The sequence below is a fragment of the Ceratotherium simum genome, chromosome 21, assembly GCF_057802395.1.
Source record: "Ceratotherium simum simum isolate JZ-2026a chromosome 21, ASM5780239v1, whole genome shotgun sequence".
In the NCBI taxonomy this organism is placed as follows: domain Eukaryota; kingdom Metazoa; phylum Chordata; class Mammalia; order Perissodactyla; family Rhinocerotidae; genus Ceratotherium; species Ceratotherium simum.
The window spans coordinates 32,860,190-32,881,650 of record NC_141920.1 but is presented as its reverse complement, the minus strand read 5'-3'; the positions used below and the strand labels follow the sequence as shown (position 1 = coordinate 32,881,650).

At 46.1% G+C, this 21,461-nt stretch overlaps 1 protein-coding gene across 4 annotated transcripts in view; it reads right to left on the bottom strand.

The window, feature by feature from the left end:
* The window catches only part of CDS2 (CDP-diacylglycerol synthase 2), a 56,489-nt gene that overhangs the window by 6,882 nt on the left and 28,146 nt on the right, over positions 1 to 21,461 (bottom strand). For 2 of the 4 annotated variants that reach the window (XM_004433777.3, XM_014790095.2), the window contains exons 2-9: positions 10,277 to 10,413; positions 8,930 to 9,026; positions 8,097 to 8,194; positions 6,227 to 6,366; positions 4,107 to 4,165; positions 3,395 to 3,477; positions 669 to 756; positions 87 to 155 (exon numbers count right to left, since the gene is read on the bottom strand). In XM_004433777.3, the coding sequence (XP_004433834.1) occupies positions 87 to 155; positions 669 to 756; positions 3,395 to 3,477; positions 4,107 to 4,165; positions 6,227 to 6,366; positions 8,097 to 8,194; positions 8,930 to 9,026; positions 10,277 to 10,413 (771 nt within the window). Of the gene's footprint in view, positions 1 to 86; positions 156 to 668; positions 757 to 3,394; positions 3,478 to 4,106; positions 4,166 to 6,226; positions 6,367 to 8,096; positions 8,195 to 8,929; positions 9,027 to 10,276; positions 10,414 to 11,237; positions 11,352 to 21,461 lie in introns of those variants that run through there. The other 2 variants (XM_087445576.1, XM_087445575.1) reach the window with 2 other exon arrangements.

Below are 21,461 nucleotides of genomic sequence, written 5' to 3'. Positions count from 1 at the left end.
AACATGCTCTCTAGCCCTGGACAGGCTTTGAAGGTGGGTGTGAGGCCTCTGTCCACTCCCCCACCCAGCCGGGAGCCACAACCTACCAGAAGGCCAAACACCACAGTAGCAAAGAAGCCCCCAATGAAGCCTTCCCAAGTCTTCTTCGGGGACAGCTGTGGACAGAAAGCAAGTTCTGAGCAAAGCGCATTTTGATAACTCTAGCTTTGGGAACAATGATTACTTGTTAAAAATCTTCCTACTATAGAAGAAAACCTCACTGTTAATCACCTCACCTTCTAAAAGATCCCCACACTTGGTTCCTTATTCCCTGCCTGATACCCCTCAGTGTCCCTTCTCTTGCAATTGGTCATTCAAATAATTTAATTCTATTATAAAACAAGACACTAATTAAATGACAACACTCAAACTCAGATCAAAGCCCCAAAAGTCTACCTATACAGTGTATAAAAATATTTTCTCTATTAGATCTTTCTTTCCTATAAGTAGTTGTCAATGTCTTCCTTCGGCTTTTCTCTTAAAACTAATTTATCACCAGCCTTTCTCCAGAATGACGTGAACACATACACACCAGCTAGATTTCCTCTCTGCTCCCAAGCTGATCTCCTCATACTGACAGCACCACCCTTCCCTCATGGTGATATTTCATGTTGGGATGACCCATTTACCTTGATGAGTGGGGTCCGACCAAAGAAGAAACCAAACATATAGGCCATGATGTCATTGCAGATCACACAAGAGATGGGGACAATGAACCTAGGAAATAACACAAGGATCAATTCTACCACAGTGACAATGCCTCAGAAGTCCACAAAACAATGCCATTCATAAATTCCAGTACCAAAAGAACCCACAGAGTACTCATTACCCATTAAGGAGTAAGTTAAAAGGAAATAAAATATCATATGAGCCATACCTAGTACCTGGCACATAGCAGGCATTCAAACGTTTACTGAATAAATGGAGGTGGTATTCTATAAAATGCATTTGTTCTTTTTTCATTATAAAGTAATATATGCACACGATGATATAAATTTAAACTGTAAAGGAGAGAAAAAAACAGTTTTGTTTCCCCCATCCCTATCTCCATTCTCCAAAATAACTTTTTTTTTTTTTGTGAGGAAGATCAGCCCTGAGCTAACATCCGTGCTAATCCTCCTCTTTTTGCTGAGGAAGACCGGCTCTGAGCTAACATCTATTGCCAATCCTCCTCCTTTTTTCCACCCCCCAAAGCCCCAGTAGATAGTTGTATGCCATAGTTGCCCATCCTTCTAGTTGCTGTATGTGGGACTCGGCCTCAGCATGGCCGGAGAAGCGGTGCCTTGGTGCGCGCCCGGGATCCAAACCCGGGCCGCCAGCAGTGGAGAGCGCGCACTTAAGCGCTAAGCCACAGGGCCAGCCCACTACCTTTTTTTTAAATTGAGGTCACAATGTTTTATAACATTGTAAAATTTCAGGTGTACATTATTATTTAGCAGTTTCTATATAGACTGCGTCGTGCTCACCATCAATAGTCTAATTTTTATCCGTCACCATACATACATGCCCCTTTACCGCTTCTGCTTACTCCCAAGCCCCTTCCCCTCTGGTAACCACTGATCTGTTCTCTTTGTCCATGTGTTTGTTTATCTTCCACATATGAGTGAGATCATGTGGTATTGGTCTTTCTCTGTCTGGCTTATCTCACTTAACATAATACCCTCAAGGTCCAACCATGTTGTTGCAAACGGGATGATTTTGTCTTTCCAAAATAACTATTTTTAATCATTGCTGACTTTTCTTCTTCTAGTAGTTACTTTCATAACTCTAAGTGATATATTTTATGTCTATTTCATAGTTTACCTACTGTTTTTTTTTTTTTTTTTTTACTGTTTATGATTAGCTCTAGTGAGCCCTGCCCTTCCCCAGGATCACACTGAGAGCAAAACCACCACACACACAGCTAGACTTCTCTGCCTCCCCTGTGGGTCTGCTCACCCCACTGTGAAAAAGGGGGCAGTTCCCACACCTGGACCATCTCCCTCCTCTCCTCATGCTCCACTCTCTGAGAGTCACTTGCTTTTTAATTTCCTTTATTACGGTTTAACATCATATATATAAATCTCGATTTCCTGGCCCATGAACTCTAGGCAATATTTTCTGACTTCCAGTCTGTTAAGGGAGGGATTTAGAGTGTCTGTACCCTCCCAACCCCACCACAATATTAATTACTTCGTCGAGGCTTCTAGTACATATTCTCTGCTCTGCAACTATAATTAAGTCTTGTAGGCTGAGTCTGAAAACCAATAACTCGAGATTTTAATATGATTCACTGTAGAACCAAGTGGTATGTCTGGCCCTAAAGATAAGGACTTAGGCTGAGCCACTCTTTAGAATCACCTAACAAAAATTCTGAAACAAGGGAAGGAGCTGTGTGCCTCCCCAGGCCATGATCATTGTCTTAAACACAATAATGCCTAAGGCTAACATCTATATGAGCTAGTCTCCGTTCTAAGCACTTTACATACATTTCCTAATTTATTCCTCAGGAGATGGATCCTCATTCTGAGATCTGCAAAGAGAGGCACAGTCTGGGGTCTTAGCCACAATATTTTAGTACCTATCCCTTATACACACTAGGGTATGCCTTCACTTTTTCACTAAGATCATCTAGCTGCTTCAGTCAGCCTGCTGACTTCTATCAATGCTGACAGGTTTCCTGTTCAAACCATTGCATTTCTGGAATAAAATCTACTAAGTAACAGTATATCATTCTTTTGAAACATTGTCAGAGTCTATTTACTAACAGTTTACTTACAATGGTTTATCTACAATCATTAAAAAAAATCAGCTTATCATTCTTGTTTCTCCTTCCCTACGCCTATCAGCTTTTGTATTAAGGGTGAGATAAAACTCAGCTGTTATCTCTGGTTGCTTCTTTTTCCAGGTGCGGATTCTTACGCAATTTTCAACGTTATTCTGTAGTTACTGATCTATTTAAATTTTCTTCTTCAGGACTTTTAGTAGTTTACATTTTGCCAGGAAATCATGAAATCTTCCTCTAATTTTCATATTTGTTGCCACACAGTTGCATTGTCTTTGATTCTTTAAATATCCGTGTACCTGTTAGCCTAGAACAGTGGTTCTCAAAGTGGTTCTCAAAGGTCCTGCCCAGCAGCACAGCTGGGAATGTACTAGAAATTCAAAACCTCAGGCCCCACCCCAGATCTCCTGAGGCAGAAACTTCAGTAGTGGGGCCCAGCAATCTGTGCTGTAACCAGCCCTGCAGGGGATTTTGATGTGGCTCAAGGTGAGAACCACAGCCTTAGAGGGTAAGGCAGGTGTTCTCAGCCCCCTGTACATGAGAAACACCCACAAAATGAAAGGGAAAATCCCCCTCACTGACATCACTCACCAGATCATTCCTTCAAACAGGTTGTGGATGACAAGATGGGACTGGGTTACAACGATCAGTAACGTTACATGGGTCCAGCCAAACTGCAAACAAAGGAAAAGAATACACTTTACCTATCAGTTTACCTTGAAAGGAACTTCAAGTAACAGTCAATAACCAAACAGAAAACTGCTGAGAAACAGGTAGGAAAGAACTGCTTCTGTACCTGTCTTAGTGGAAGTGAAAAGATACAGAACAGGCTTCTGGGAGTAACTCTGTCCCCCAGCCACAGTTCCCATCAAGAGCAGGGACCACACAGACCACCAGTGAGTGAGTCCTTCTGTGTTCCAAGAGCCTGGGTACTTTTCATTTTTTTTACTAAGTATTTATTGAGTGCTTGGGGTACTCAGAGAGGGGATGTTTTCAAATTGAGGGAGTGATGCAGCAAGTTGGGTACCTGTGGGCAATGCCTGAAGCTTCCCCTGGAGCCCACCTTCTGGTCTTAGAGGAGAGACTGCTTAGGGTGTGAATTAAGTAACAGTGATTGGGTAGGTGGATGTAGAGCCGCCAACTTAAATAGGCCCTCTTCCTTCATGCTCTGGGTTCTAGATGCATACAGAACAGACTGCATTTCAGAAGTTTTAATTTATCACAGAAAGGATGAGAGGTCTGTTGAGTTTCTGCAGAACTTCATTTAAGCCAAGAATTCCCACACACACATACATTCCCTTACCATGTAGAACTGGAGTCGATAATGCTTCTTGACCAGACTCAGTACAAACATGCAGAATCCTAGTTTGAGGACGGCAGAGGAGAAAGAGCAAAAAGAATCACATTCTGCACTTATCTCTATTCTAGTCATTTCCTTTAGCCATGCTAAGTGGTCCTTTGGCTAATTTTCTGGCAGCAGTTAACAAGGGCACAATTCCAAAGCCCAGGGAAGAAAAACTAGTAGTTATTCAGATAGCAGTCAGAAGAAAACAATAACTCCTTCAAGATAATCCAAGGAACGCAATATTTTAAAATCTTGCAGACTACACTTAATTTAGGCCCCTGTTCACCAAAGAGGATTGTTTTGATCCTAGAGCAGGGGCTAGCAAACAATGGTCAGGCCAGCTACCTGCTTTTATAAATAAAATTTTACTGGAACACAGCCATGCCCCTTTCTTTACAGACTGTCTAGGGTTCCTCTTGTGCTACAAGGACAGAACTGAGGAGTTGCAACAGAGACCCTATGGCCCCCAAAGCCTAAAATATTTATTATCTGCACCTTTACGAAAAATTCTGCCAGCCCCTGTACCCCTGTCCTAGAGAATAGGTCTGGTGGAGGGGGGGAGCCACCTGGTATGGGGTCAAGGCCACCCTTACCATCTCTCTCACACTGACCCATATGGTGTCAAAAAAAAGATCTGCAGGCCCCAGCTTCTCCAGGAAGGAAAGGGACTTTTACCCAGAAGCAAGCTGGGCCCCTCAAAACCAGTCCTGCCCAGAACAGAGTATGTCACCAATCCAGACCCTTGACCTCCCTCTGTGGGGGCTGCTTTCAGGGTCTGAGGCATGCTCTCTGAATATCCTCAATGGCAACAGGCCCCTGACCATGGATTTTGTATTTTAATAGCCAGGTGTCACTCACAGAGTCAAGTATTGCCATCAATCTTATAAAAAATAGGTCAGACAAATTTAGGTCAGAACAAATTTCTCATGTGCCTCAAACTGGCTTTGAAGATAATTATGAAAAACACTAGCATTACTAGAACTAGTGTACAGTCTTTTTTTTTTTTAAAGATTTATTTATTCCCCCCCCGCCCAAAGCCCCAGTAGATAGTTGTGTCATAGCTGCACATCCTTCTAGTTGCTGCATGTGGGACGCAGCCTCAGCATGGACGGAAAAGCGGTGCGTTGATGCGCACCCAGGATCCGAACCCGGGCCGCCAGCAGCGGAGCGCGCGCACCAAACCTCTAAGCCACGGGGCCGGCCCTAGGGTACAGTCTTCACTGAGTCTAGATTGACACAGCACTTTACTGTTTGTCAAATTTTACTGTATCTGATTTAATCCTCATAGTAACTCGGCAATTTTAGTTCCAGATTACAAAAGAGCTAAGACTCAGAAAGATTAAGCTCCCGGCTCTCTGAGGTAAGAGTCTTCTTAAACCCAAATCAGTAAAATTTCCACCATACTGCAATGTCCTTCAAGGCAGTCTCCTAGTCTCCTAAGATGACTCTCTGAAGATGGCGACTTTTTTTTTTTTGTGAGGAAGACCCACCCTGAGCTAACATCCATTGCCAATCCTCCTCCTTTTTTTCCCCTTTTTCTCCCCAAAGCCCCAGTAGATAGTTGTATGTCATAGTTGCACATCCTTTTAGTTGCTGTATGTGGGACGCCACCTCAGCACGGCTGGACAAGTGGTGCGACGGTGCGTGCCTGGGATCCGAACTCGGGCCGCCAGTAGCGGAGCATGCGAACTTAACCGCTAAGCCATGGGGCCGGCCCCCACGACTTATTTTTATACATAAGTTCCAGGGTGGTTTTTGTTTTGGTCACACCACAGAATCTCTGCCAACAGGAGAGTCAGGACAGGACCATGCTATGCTGTCCTCCAATGGAGGGTGGAACACAAGACAGGTGGCATAGATTGTAGTCCCCACACTAACAATGCTCCTCAGCCTCATTTCTCTTAGCAAAGAGCTGCTACAGCTGACGAAAGGCAGAGGCATCAGCTCTGCTCCCCTGCACGGTCAGAGTAAACGCCATCAAAACTTTACATTAGTCAAGAAATCCCCTGACTCCTACTCAGCAGCAGACATATGAAAACAAGACAGACACAAGAACAGGTGAACTGCTTAATGCATACCTATTAGATAGAGAGTAAAGGAAATGAACCGGTGGTATTTACTGAGAATCCGCAAAGGCTCCTCTCTCTGGACCAGAGTGAAGAAGTAATCCGTCACTGTTTCACCATAGAAGAAATAATTTACACACAGTAGGAAGTACCTGTAAATGAAGACAGGTCACTGCTATGGGAAGCACACGCAGCCTCTCCTTTACAGCGAGGCTATCAGAAAACCCCGAGGAGAGAACCAGAGCAGCAGTCCACCCAACCCTTGAGACCCCGGGGGCAGCTCAGAGAGACAAGGAGACCACGGCTCCTTGTTCTCTGGTGACACCGTACGTGAGAAGTTTACCTAGAACCTTGTGGCAGCTTTCATTCACTCCATTTATCACAAACTTGGGACAGTTTGCCCCTGTAAGAACACTCAAACCATACGATAACCCTCCAAAACACACGGCATCCTGCCTCCTCAGTCTTATTTCCACTCATCCCAACAGGAACCCTGCATGCCTATCAAAATCGTTTACTCTGGCTTTGCCACCTGTCTTTTCCCTGCCTAGGGCATTTTCTTCACTTATCCATTTCTTCACATGTGGTTCTGACATGTAAATCTTCCACTAGCATTAACCCTTCACTTGTTTATATCCTCTCTCCTCAACTGGAGCTCAGGGAAAGGAGAAGCCATGGCTCCTAGTCCTTTGCAGCCTCTGATGTGCTTCCGAGAATGGGAGCACGCAGCCGCCACTCCCAACGCTCAACAAGGATCCTGAGATAGGGAAGAGAGGGGAGAGCTTCTCTCTCTCATTTTTTTTTTTAATTGTGGAAATTCAAGAACTCCCATATTGGATTTATTTTCTGTTACATGAAAAACATTTCCTTTGGATAGTGACCACAGTCAGGATTCAGACATCCTAAGTTAACAAAATTCAAAACACTGCTTTCCAGCTATGGAACAGCCACAAGAGAGACCTACATCTTAACCCAGGTGGCAAGCACAAGCCCACATGGAGACTACGAGGCAGCCTATGCTGCTGGGCGATGGGGAAGTACTTCTGGAAAGATGTGTCCAGCCCAAGTCTGAGCACGTCAGCTCCCTTGGCCATGACCAAGTTGCTGGGGCCCAAAACACTGCTTTCTGGTCTACTGAGTCATGGAATTAATCCCTGAGTCCCAGCACCGCAGGGCGAGAAGGGTCCATATTTGCCCCAAGTCGTCTCAGCACTGGGCTGTGCTCTGCTCGCCCGTCACAGCCTGAGGACGGTATGGCCAATAAAGCAGTGTTTCAGGTCAGGAAAGGGGTCCCAGACATCATCTGCACTACCGGTTTTGATTGGTTTTTGCTTTAAGACAGCCGAGCCCTTTCCTAGGGGAGGGAGAAAGCCGAGCTTCCCTGAGGAGGCCAGATCCTACGCATTCAGTCGTACTCCTGCCCACTCAGGCACCTCCAAGGAGCTAGGGCTCCAAAATCACAGTTTGAAAACAACTACATCTTAACCATCTGTTTTAAGGATGAGGAAACCAAGTTCCAGAGATAGCAACACCAGCATTGACAACTCCCAGACATCTCGTGGGATGCTGGGATATGAAAAATATGCTCATCTAGAAAAGGGGGGCCATTGTGCAAAGTCTAAAGAATCCAAATACTGAGGCAAATGTGGTCACAGATGCAGCCAGTCTGGTTTCTTCTCAGGAGAATTCCAGACTCCTGGTAACTACTCAAGACTCCTGAAGACTAAAGACTCCACACAGTCTGGCCTATGAAATACTCGGGTCTCAAAGGTGCTGTGCAAGTCTGTGGCCATCACTCCCCCCACCCCACCACTGTAAATACCTATCACAAACACTTATCATCCAAATGTGTTAAGGGTCCCTGTGGGGCTAGAGAGCTTACCAGCTGAGGGTCCTGAACCAGGGCAGGTCATAGGAGTGGTAAACATTGTAGCCAATAGTGATAATCTCGTGGAAACACTTAATCTGAACACACAGCACCTGCAGGACAAAAACAGAACACTTGCTAACTCCCCAATTCTTACGATCTTTGGAAACAGAAACCAACAGGCCATGGCCTTCAAGAAAAACTATTATATTTAAGAAAAGTGTCAGTCCTATGATGATTCTGCTCTCCTCCTCCTTTCTCTCTCACACCATCCCACAATGGCAATATAGCCCTTTGTGTCACAAGGAGTAGTTCCAATTTTTCACAATAAATAGACGCTCTTGAAGTTTCAATTAACTTTTTATTCTAGAACCTCCCAGGACTCGATCAGTCTCTTCCTCTTTTGACTTTGAATAGAAATAGCCCAATTGCTTTGCTCAGCAGTCACCTGTCAGTCACCGGACCCTGTCCACAACAGTGGGAAGACTGAGAGTAGCACAGTGGATGGTGATTTGTTAATGAAAGTCCTAAGCCTGTGAGTGAGGCCCCAGGAAAACAAGATACAAAATTCAGTCACACAGAGTCATGGCCAGGGTCACAGTTTAATCAAACAGTTGAAACAGTAAAGTCACTTGTTAAAATGAAGAGAAATCTTTACAACGGCTATACCAATGTCCCTCCAGTTCGCTAATGAAAGGTGAGAAGTCATGGATATTCTAACGCAGAAATGTTCTGAGGAGCCTGGACCCCAAATGATTCCCAGAACCAGTACACCACCTGGTACTCAAGATGACCAATCCTGCGAAAAACCGAAGGCAAAACTAAAACAGCATGCAAAGGGTACTTACAATCATCATTAAAACCAATGGTCCCAGATAAATGATGACGAAGAAAAATGCAATCATGGCCAAAGTCAGGATGCCTCTCACCCACCAGTTCTTCCATCTAAGTTAGAGAGGAGGCGAAGGAGAAAATATGTTAGGAGCCCAGAAAGAACCGAAGCACAAACCCCGAGGGGGATGGCTCTTTCTGGGATGAGAAGAGCCCTGAGGTCAATCCTTTCCAGACCACCTTCTTCACCTTGATGGAGGCACTAGTCACATGCTGGTGGGAGCAGGGCCACTACAGCCATCGCCTCACCCACACCAAACTCAGCAGGTGCTCCAAGGCCTACAGAAAAATACACCCAGCTTAAGTCTTAATGAAGGAATCAGGCAAAAAATCCCAAGGCGAATGTAGTGCCATCTACTTGGATGGCTTCTATGGCCATCTCTACCTGAAGAAAAAACTATGCACATTTTTCCTGCAGCAGAATCCTACACTGCTCTGCCCCTGCGTCGTTATGGTGATAACAATATTAAGCAATAATAATTATACCTATCACAAATATGCACCAGGGACTTTTACAAGGACTTTACGTATACTAATTCACCCAACTCTCAACACTACTAGCTTTCACAGATAAGGAAATGGACACACATGTCATACAGTAGTGGTGAAGCTGGGATTTGAACCCTAGGAGTCTGGCTCCAGAATCCACGTCCTCAACCACTGCACAACACAGCTTTTCAAAGGGACACGTGTGTAGAAGGCACACACAGGAACACTTTTAGATAATGTTTTGGGGTCTTTCAGTTTATATTTTTAATCTACTCACATAGTTGGTATTGGAGGGACCAGAGTCTCAAGGGACCAAAATTTTAACCCTAGATTCACCGAAGCTGAGATGTTTCTCAATTCTTCCAGAAGAATTTAAGGAATGTTCACAATGATGTGTGTGGGAGAGGGAAAACTAAACTTTGAACTAGCAAGTTGGGCTCCTCAGTGAGAAGCAGCCCACTCATTAGTCACAAACCCCAAGGACCATTTCTCTTCATGACTGTGTCAGCAACCCTGCCCACCACCAGCCTTTTGTCCACACTTTCCTCCCCCTTGGACTGTGCCTCTCAGCCCAGCCTAGAGCACCCTTCAAGGACCGGATCCTTCCAGGCTGTGCTCATAGCTGCTGTTAAGGCCTACATGACACTCAGTGGAGCCCTGGGCAGAGGCAGGGGAGACTGTGGCCACTGCAAGTGGGCAGGTCTGCCCCACACACTTTAATACACCGCAGACTCTCTGAGGACTCTGGGTCTTCCATGGCACTTGGACACAGTGCAAGGCCTCCAACAAGCACCTGCATCATTAAGCCAGGTTACCTTGAAGACAAGCTGGAAAGGGCCCTGTTGAGGACCTCCGGGGTATCATCTGCAGGGATTAGTGGGGGAGAAGCTTCTGCTCGGCTCTCACTGTCTGATGCGGTCTCTCCATCTACCTTTGCTTCTGACTCTGACTCCTACACAGCAGAAAAACAGAAGAAGAAAAGGTCAAAAATGCTAAGTAGCTTGCTGTACACGCCTATCACAGGAGATCTGTGGGAAAAGACCCCAAACAGGCCTGAGGACCTGGAACAGTCAGGTGACAGAAGAGATGGCACTCACAGCAATCCGACACTGTTCTGACTTGTGCCCAAGCGGCCAGCTCTCCCGCGTGCATCTGCACCACGGGAGGATGAGAACCAGCCGTGATCTGCTCATCCTCCTTGCCTTACAAGAGAACCAGGGAGGCAACAGTCCAGAAGAGGAAGAAAGGGCCTGCTCTGCATCCAAAGAATGCAAAAGGGGGCTGTGGCTGGATTTCATCAGGGCCTCATTCCTGACCCTGCCCTTGCTGCAGGTATTCCGGGCTTATTGCCTATAAAGGTTCGGCTGTGGGCACCAGGAAGACCCATCCACCTCTGAAAAACCCCTTTCAACCAACACCCAAAACATACAGGGAGCAGTCCCTGCTCTGCCACAACATGCTGTGCACTCAGAGCCACCAGTAACTCTGGCCAGGCCCTCTCAGGGAAAGCTGGGTGTACAGCCTATTGCCCCTCACTGGACTCCCCAAAGCCCACAGTGTTGCTTCCAGACTTCACAAGAGCACTCTGTGAGGAGGCCAGCCCCAGTAAGTGTGGGACCCACATAGTACTGCTCACTCGAGTCAATGCTTCACCAGAACTGGTGCGTCTCTGTCTTTTCCTTGTCATCAGGCCTGGGCATTAGCAGACCCTGCAATATCACTCACAGAGCTGCTGTCCAGGCCCCAGCCACGTAAGGAATGCCTGTAGGAACTCACCCTGCTCCCCAGCCAGTGTGAGGGGACTAGAGCCATGCCAGCAACAGGCTCTTGATCCGAAGGACCACGGAGCAGGCTGCTCTGAATGCTAGGGACCATCCTACTACTCGGTGTTTATTTCTCAGGAAAATTTAGAATAGCTGCTGTGAGAAGAGGTAGAGGAGAAATCAAATCACTTAGAAGTAGAGAGAGTAACAATAACACTTTGTATTTGTGGAGTCTTTCACAGTTTTAAGAGCATTTCCCATAATTGTGAACCTCAGAGCAGTTCTAGAGGAAGGGAAGGAAGACAGGAAGATCGCTATTTACACAAACAAGGAGACAGGGACTCTGAGAAGTTCAGTGGCTGGCCCCAAATCCCGTTAACCCAGGTCTTCTGACTTCACTGTGTTCATCCCACTAGATTTCCTTTTAGTTAAGCATCTTGGAAACCATTTTACTTTTCAGTAAGAAGTTCAGAATGAAGTAAATTAGAAATGGCAGGAGGATGTTTCACCACATCTTCAAAGATTTCATTTATCTATGTGTGCATACACAGCAACACTTATATTTTGTAAGTTGAACTAACAACTTGAATTTCCCTAACAGATATATGAAATTGCACACCATTTCATATGTTTATTGGCCATTTGGATATCTTTTGTGAAGTGTCTGTCAAGTCCTTGGCCAGTTTTCTATAGAGTTTTCTGCCTGCCTTTCTATTATTTGTGGGAGTTTTTCATACATTCCAGATGTAAGTACTTCATGTCATGAATATGTTCTCCCAGCCTTCTCTAGCCCCACCCCCACCCTAGTCATTCCCTCTCCTAATACTCAGACCTTCTCGGCACTGGCCACAAAGAGGACTTAGGGGGAGATTTTCAAAATTGTCTGTTGCTCCCTAAAGATGCAACCATGACACCTTGTTCTCGTGACATCCCCACACCTGGCACACAGCAAAATACTTACTAACAGATGGAAGGAAGGATGGAGGGAGGAAGCAAGGAATTAATTCCAGGTGTGGTAAAGAGATACCCAGCCCCTGCCCTCATGGAGATGGCTATTTCTAAATTAACTTACCACTGTGATAACACCACCAAACAGAGGATCTTAACTACTGCGGAACTGCTGATACAAAGAAGGGGCTTTAGTAATGGACCTAACGAGGTGGCCTCGTCAGTAGGATCTGAGGGAAAGAGCCACAGCTTCTGATGATGGGTCACTGCTCCTTACTCTGCTGCAGCTGAGCCAGGGGGATCTGGACAAGTCACCCAAACGCCTCTGTACTCTGATGTTCTCATCTTATAGAAGGGGCCCAGAAAGGGCTCTCTTTACCTGTGGGGGTTCCCTGAAGAGATCCAACCAAACTCCCACCCAGGGCTGTGTCCTATTCCACAGCCCCAAGAGGTTCCCAAACACGGCAACACCTCCAGGACTATCCCTCTGCAGTTAGACTGAATGAAGACCAAGGCATTCAAAACGGCTTTCCATTCTTTAACATTAACACCTACGAGGTGACGAGGCTGCGAGATTATCTAGATCTGACCCCTAAACTGTAGGGCTGCAACATGCAAGCACCTGGGCCCTACCGAGGCCTCCCACAGATGCTCTCTGGGAGCATCTAGAAGCCACAGGGACTGAGCTCGAGCACAGCACGCAAGAGGACCCCTGCACGCATGCACGCACACACACACTCACACCACACACAGAAGGCCCAGCACAAGGTTATTTTTAACTTACCCATCCTGTTGTCAAGGACACTCACAAGGACAGGAAGGAGCCCAGGCAGAGCCCCTGCAGAGGAGAACAGGGAGCTTGGCTCTGTACTGAGTCTCTGGACCTTCCAGGTCTTTTTATGAACCTTAGCCCAGCACTATCGGGCTCCTCTCCTTCCTTGCTAGGAAACAGTGAAGTGAAGCGAGGTATTCTGAGACAAAAAGTAGTAAAAGAGAACCGTCACAAAGACACTGTGATTGTTGTTACCAAGACAACAGGGGGCCTGGGATGAACAACTAAGAAATGAAGTAAACTCCCTGAAGGAACGAGTCTGAAGGAGCTGAACCAAAAGTCAGAGGTGCCAAGCCTGTTCATTGGTTTGCTCCTCCAGGGGATGGCGAGACAGGCAGATGTCAAGGAGGACTTTCTGCAGTAGGAGGCAGCAGCCAGTCAGGGAAGGCAGAGCCCAGGTCCCGGCTCTGATGCTCATCACACTCAGCACAGGCCTCCGTTCTCTGGTCTTCCAGTGGGGAAAGGATCCTTTATCTCTGATGGCTGGTGGGATGACCCAATTCAACATCTATGAAAACTATAAAGGGACTGAATAACAACACGCCACCCCTCAGGAGCCTGACCACAGCATAAAGGACAGGAGCATGAGAAGCTTAAGGCACCCTTCCCAAGGAGGGTGGAGTGGGGAAAGAATGGTGGTCATCAGGCCTTGCTGGGCCCGTGTGCTAACCAATTATGAGAGCTCAGCATCTGCCTGCCTTGCTTCCTCTTTCACACCTTCCATTCATGCAACAGGCAGCCCCAACTCAAAATGGTCCACTTCCCAAAGCTACATGGAAGGTGGAGGTCTGAAACACAAAGGCAGCAGTACATGCTAGTGCTCTCTGAAGTGGAATGCGAGCAACGCAAGCCACTAAGGTGTGGGAGGAAATATTAGAACTTATTTCTATTTATCTCGTTCATATTTTCTTTCTTGTGCATGCTTTATCATAGACCTATCAATACCTGTGTGTAACTCAGTAAGTTTGTGCAAGCTGTGGTACATAGTTAAAACATTACATACACGTCAGACATAGTGGTGTATCAGCAGCCGTGGGCTTACTTGTTTCCCACTGCACTGAGCAGTGCCTGGAATACAGCAGGCACCCAAAGATTTGTTGAACTAATGAGCTAATTAATTCCACCTGACCCACTATGGACCAAAGTGTCCTGACTGCACGGCGAGTATGACAGAACTCACTCTGATTTCCAGCTCATGTGCAAGAACCCACGTCCCTGCCTCCACGGTGGCCCTTGAAGCAGGATCAGACTAGTGTTCACTCCCGCCCCCTCCCTGCTGGGAGGTGAGTGGGAGGACCCAGCTTAGTAGCTCTGGGACCAGCACAGGGCAGAGGGAAGAGGCCGTCTTGCCTGTTTAAGCCATCTCAGCCCAGCTCGCAGGCATCCCCTGCTCTTTCCTTCCTTCCTTCCTTTTCAAGCCAAGGGCCCAGATCAGAGATTGAGTGGAGCAGACTCTGTCTCTCAGATTCTGTCTGAACCACTGCCCATCTTCTCACAGTCCCTTAGCCATTTCCCAAAGGAGCTGTCATGCTGCTACAAACAGGAAACACGAGTGTTGTTTTAAAAGGAAGGAAAAATAAAAGCTCCTCCAAGGCCTCTGGTTCACTTAGACCCTATCAGGAAAGGCAAAAGCACTCAGGGTGAGAGAGACAGTGTCCTGGGTACCAAGGGCTCAGGTAAGACCTGTGGGCATTCTGGAGAAACTCATGCTAGAAAGGCATCCCCTCTTCCTGCCAAAACTGCCCAGGAGCCAACCCCAGCACCAACCTGGGGCTCAGAACAGCACAGAAGCCTTCCTTCAACAGAAGCAAGAGAAGGCAGCGAGGGAAGACCAGAGGGAGCAACAGCGTGGGAGGAGAAGCTGTTTGTGGTCAAGGCCTGGATTTTCATGGCCTGGGGAGGGACTCGGCTCAGTCTGGAACAGCATTTGTAGAACTTTTTCACTGTTATTCTCTAAGTGGAAAACTCTACGTCTTCCCACTCCCTCTTATCCTGAAGGCCTGACTTGGGCTTACAAAAGCTTACCAGACAGCATCCTTTTGAGGCTCTCTTTCAGTCACAAGTTGGTGTCAGGGGCCCACCCTCTGACCTCAATGTTTCTCAAGACTCTGCAGTGACATCCACAAGTGACAATGTCAGAGCTTGATCAAAAAAAGTGTGGCTGTGGCCTGACTGGACAGGAGCACTTAGCACTATGCCAACCAGGCTCCAAGCAGATAGGACTCAACCCACAACCCATTTCTTTACCAGATGCCCACTCAGTTTTGTACCTAACTAAAGAAAATATATTAATACAATCATGTGTCACTTAACAACATGGATACATTCTGAGAAATGTGTCATCAGGCAATTTCGTCATTGTGCGAACATCACAGAGCGTATTTACACAAACCGAGATGGTACAGCCTACTACACACCTAGGCTCTATGGTACTAATCTTATGGGACCACCGTAGTATATGTGGTCCATCGTTGACAGGAATGTCATTATGCAGTGCATGACCGTATTTCGTTCATGTTTGCCTCAGAGGAGCTTAAAACTAGGGAAAGAAAAGTGGTACCAACCACTAGGCTTTTCTTCTCTTTCTCATTTCCAAGGAAATTTCATTAAAAGGTAGTGGTCAATGCACTGGCTGGTTATGCTTCCAATAACTCTGTCCTTTCCACTGGTACTCAGATTCGTAAGTTTCCTTTACTGAGTGACTCCGTAAATTGCACAAACTATTTTTTGCATTGCTTTAGATGCAAATTACAAACCTTGTCCCAGAGGAACGTCATTAGGCTAAGCCTAACCTTTCTGCTAAATATGGTGCCTGCTATCTTTTTCATCAAGCCCTGTATCAGCTGCCAGGGCAATCGACTCCCCCACTTACAGACATGTCCCCAGGAGAGAAATTACCAGTGACAGATTTATCCTTAATAAGAGTGTGAGGGACCTACGTGTTCCTCTCAGTGAAAAAGCCAAGTAGGTTTTCATCTGAGTTCCTACTGAGAAAAAAAATATATATATATGTATGTATGTATGTGTGTCTGTGTGTAGTGTTAGGAATAGCAAAGAAAATATTTCTAGCTGTTTCTAACACTAACCCCGTTTGACAAGGTCAATTGTCTGAACAAAGGATCAAACAGGAGGAGGAACCCCACACTGAAAGTTTAGAATCATCTCCAATATGACCACACCCTGTCTTCAAAAGCTTCCTAACAATTATGTGATCTACAGAAAAAGTGTTCAGCTCCACTCCAGATGGACTGCTTCCTTAAAGTACCTCCATAGGTAACTGCACTCCACACCAAAGAGCTCCAGAAAAAGACAAAAAAAGGTGCATGTGTATGTGTGTGTAGTAGAGCCAGCTTTTTAAAACCTAACTCTGGCCATGAGCAATTCCACCTCCAGATGATATTTACAAAGGGCCACAGGGGCCTTTGCTGCTGAAAGGACAACCATCCCCAAGACAGCACATTGGGCGACACCCACATGCTCGCCATGCCCTTTCCTCCCACCTGCTCTGAGACCTCACTCCATTGATCTCCCTCTCTCCTCTCTGTCCTCCCACCTCCCCCTCACCACAGGCCCTTACTTACAACCATTTAAGCAGGCTCAACAATAAAAAGCTTTTGACAGCTCATCCAACCAGTGCACTTTCTTCCCCACTGCACAGGTGAACCCTTGGGAAGAGCTGCGGACACCCCATTCCCCTCGCTGACTGTGCCTCACTCTTCAAGCCACAGCAAGCCACTTTCACGCCCAGTCATTCCACTGAAGCACTCTCCTGGGTCAGCAACGACCAAATCACTAAACCCACGGGCATGCCTGGTTCTCATTTCACTCAGCCTCACAGCAGCTTTTGAAGCTTTATCAAGAAACACTCTTCCTTTGGCTTCCAAGGAGCACATCCTCCTGTCTCTCTCGCCAGGCCTTCTTTAGCCTGCCTTCTCCTTGGCAACTTCCTCTTCTTTCACCTGTCCTTTGGGGGTTCCACAGGGTTTCGTCCTAGGCTCTCTTGTTCCTCTACTACCCACTCTCCCTGAGTAATCTCATTCACTCTGATGCCTCTCGCTCCCTCTTCTTGAGCTTCAGACTCATCTATCCAAACGTACTAGATGTCTCTCCCCTCGGATGTCCCGTACACATTCAAAATTCTCCATGTGTGCAAAACCAAACTCACTCCCTTTCCCCTGAATTCTCAAGTGAGAAATGTGGCCATCACTCTTGGGGGCTCCTTCCCTAGAACTATCACCAAGTCTGTTCACGCGACCTCCAAAACGGCTTTCAACTCCATCTACTCATTCCCATTAATTCCAGCCAACATCATCCCTCCTCTGGATAACTGCAACAGCCCAACCAGACATCTCACCTCTAGCCTTGAGTCACTCTTACCTCCATTCTACTCCTTACACTGCACCAAGAAGGACCTTCCAGAAAGAAAATCCGATCGTGTCACTCCCTGTCCTGAACTCCTTCCAGAGCTCCCTGGTCTAAATGGAGGCAATTTTCCCACCTCTGGTAGTCTAAAGGATAGACTAAACTATAGGATAGGTCTAAACTTTTTTAAATAGTGTACAAGCCCTTTCGGGATCAGGGTCTTGTCTGCCCTTCCAGCCTCATCTCTCACAGCTGTTCTGAACTACAGTCAGAACAGGTTGTACTTTCTCACCTTTACACCTTTTGCTCATTCTGTTCCTACCTAAAACAGTCTTTTCAGACACCCATCTCTCTTTTGGCCAATTCTAATTTATCCTTCGATCTCAGCTAAGAGATCCCTTTCTCTCCAAACCTTCCCCCATTGCCTGTGTGTCCCAGTGGCCCCATGTCCTTCTCCAAGAGTGTTCCCCACACTGTATGGTCTCCTCCTAAAGACCCTATCTGTGGGGAGCAGGGGGGAACCATGTCAACTTCCTCACCACAATACCCCCAACATCTGGCATGGTGCCTAGAACAGAGAAGACAGTAAGTAGGTCTCACGACATCTGCATAAGCAGCCATAGCCCATCATTCAGAGAGGATCCAGGATTTACCAGATTGGCAGAAAGCTGGGCAACACAGAGCTTAGTTCATCAATTCAACATTTTCTGCACTCTTAAGAGGACTATATGAGGCATTCCAGGGTTGAAGCCAGTTGCCCCACTGTCCATCTCTTCTTCTTTCTTAGACATTGTAACAGAAGCCCTGATTTTCATCTGGGCTTAGAACCAAGACTACATTTTCCAATTCTGGCCGATGAGATGTTAGCAGAAGCGTTGTGTGCAATTTTACCATTCTTCCTTCCTGCTGACTAGAATATGGACAGGCTAGTTGGAGCTCCAACAACCATCTTGGCCTATGAGGTGAAAAACCACCTATTAAGAATGACTAGGGGCCAGCCCCGTGGTGTAGCAGTTAAGTGCTTGCACTGCGCTGCTGGCGGCCCGGGGTTCAGACCCCAGGCGCACACTGAGGCACCGCTTGTCAGGCCATGCTGTGGCGGCGTCCCATATAAAGTGGAGGAAGATGGGCACAGATGTTAGCTCAGGGCCAGTCTTCCTCAGCAAAAAGAGGAGGATTGGCAGATGTTAGCTCAGGGCTGATCTTCCTCACAAAAAAAAAAGAATGACTAAGCAACGAGAGGAAAGGAGTAGACCATGAGGCAGAAACTACCCACAGAGGAGGACTCCACAAGACAAAAGCAGTATGGGCCCTGGACTGCTTATTACATGGAAAAGAAAAGTGCTTCTATTTTGGAGAGACACTGTTATTCTGGGTTTTCTGTCATTTGTGGCCAAATGTATCCTAAATGATACAAAAGGGTTCAAATAAGCACAGGATTTGTGGTAGAGGTATGTCTGAGAAAGAGTTCAGAAAAAAGGAAGCCTGCCTGAATGCAAGGCTTTCTAATTCAGACAGACACCACTGGATTGGGTCCCAAGCTCCCTGAAACTGCCAATGTCATACATTAAAGCAAGAGCTTGGATAACATAAAATAAACAGGAATTCTCCTTTCTCCCAACACTCTCCCCTACCTTCCCCATTAAAGCCTCACTCAAGAGTAAATGCACCCATTTACTAAAAGAACAAGTGTACAGCTCTAATCTAGTACCAACTATCATCACAAGACATTATTTAATTCAGGACAGAGACTACCAGAGGTGGAAAAATCACTGCTGTCTCTTGGGATGCGCATGGTCCAGATGTTCTGAACCATGTTCTGATGCTATCTATTCTGATGATATCACTTGTTTTTCCATCGCCCTCCAGGGTTACAGCAAAGACACCAAAAATTAGAAGGCCTGCTGGAATCCAATAGGTCCTCTTATCATCATCAGGCATCTCTATTTAGTATTTAAAGAAAAATGAGCCTCAGCCTTACTGGAAGAGTAAGTAATTTTTCTCTAAGTTTCCTCTTTACTGGAATAAGGCTCTTCCAAAGAAGGGAGTTTGTCAAATATTGCCAAAAGATCAGAAAAGATGGGAAAGAAAAATACATTTGCAATCTCAAAACTGGGCTCAAGTGTGCTCCCCAGACCTCTGCCAGGAAGTGGAACCAGGACCAGGTGCTGGGTTCCCTTATCTGATGAGCCCCTAACATAAACCACCATCCAGTACCTGCCTCAGTGTCACCCATCTCCAACAGTGCTTACTACAAATTTTACTAGACAAGGTGAGTGAACAGGAGAGCTGATGTCCCCAATGCCTCATGCCCCAACCTCCCCTGCCCTGTAGATGAACAAGCATCCTGAGCTGTGTATTGTATTGGAATATTAATTATACTGTCACTTTTTTGGTATTCCTGGTTCACAACCAATAATCATGGAAACAAGTGTCAATCAAACAGATTCTAATATTTCTTCCTTGAGGAACAAGAAATTAATGCTCTCGATTGTAAAACTGTCATATTAGGGCCAGCCCGGTGGCTTAGCAGTTAAGTGCATGTGCTCTGCTACGGGCGGCCTGGGTTTGGATCCCGGGCGCGCACCAACGCACCGCTTCTCCGGCCATGCTGAGGTCGAGTCCCACATACAGCAACTAGAAGGATGTGCAACTATGACATACAACTATCTACTGGGGCTTTGGGGGGAAAAAAGGAGGATTGGCAATAGATATTAGCGCAGAGCCCGTCTTCCTCAGCAAAAAGAGGAGTAGATTAGCATGGATGTTAGCTCAGGGATGATCTTCCACACACACACACAAAAAATTGTCCTATTAGTCGAAGAAATTATGAGAGCAACAATGCAAAACAGTTTTTCTTTTTTTGATAAATCATTAAGCATGCCTGGGAAAAGATGAAATAGGAAAATGAGAATGCCATTTAAGAAAGAAAAGACTCCTAATGACCAAAAATAGGCCAATCTGAGCATTAAAATAAATAATAAACTAAAAGTAATTTAAACACAAGTATATGAAAATCTGTGAGTTCATAATGATAACTGTAAGAAGCCACACAAGCCACCCTTGAAGGTTGCTGGGACACCAGATGATTTTTTTTAAAACCAATAATTAAAAGGAAAGATTGTTTTAGCACACTCTTCTGTACAATGAGTACCAGAAAATTAATTAAACTCTTCTCTTTTGTGTTTGAAAAGTTCCTTTAACAACAAGTTTAAAAAAAAAAGGAGAGCCTGGTCAGCTGAACTGCAAATGACTTTCAGATATCCAGTACCTCAGAGGATAAAAAGCAGTGCAATGCCCCAGGCTCTGGGGACTACAATCAATCTAAAATTTCTAACACATGAAGTAAGTAAAACAGCCTCCATGCTGCCAAATCAGATGGACTTTCCACTCGTCATCTTACCGTACTTCTCGGCAATATTATACCTAGTTAACCATGTCCTCCTTGAAACATTCTTCTCTCAGCTTCCATAACACATACTTTCTTTCCAGGTTCTCATTCTACCTGACTGGCTGCTCTTTCTCAGTCTCCTGTGCTATTTTCTCTCTACCTGATCTCAACACGTTGGACCGGTCCTGGGCTCAATTCTGGACCCAATATGCTCTCTCCCTAAGTATTACCACTCAACCCCTTGGCTTTAGTTACCAATTCCATGGCAATGACTCCCACATTTGTATCTCCAACCCTAACCTCTCCTCCAGTGTCAGACCCCTATTTCCAACTACTTCTGACATCTCCACCAGAAAGTTCTCACAGGCATCTCAAATATAACATATCTAAACAGAACTTCTGATGCTGCCCACAAAACTGTTGATCCTAAAGTCTTGCCTAGCTGGCCAGTTGATAGCACCACAATCTACATCCCACATAAGCCCGAAATGTGGGAGTCATGCTTAATTCCTCTCTCCTCATCTTCCCCCAGGTACTTGACACTGCAGCTGACTCCCTCCTAAAATCCATTCCACTCCTCCTCCATGGCGTGGAGGAGCCCACACAGGCTAATTATTTTAACCCCATCCCCTCTCCACAGTGACAGTTTCACAAACAGGCATTAAACCCCAGCCTAAGCCCATGGGCACCATGACCGTTTGGAG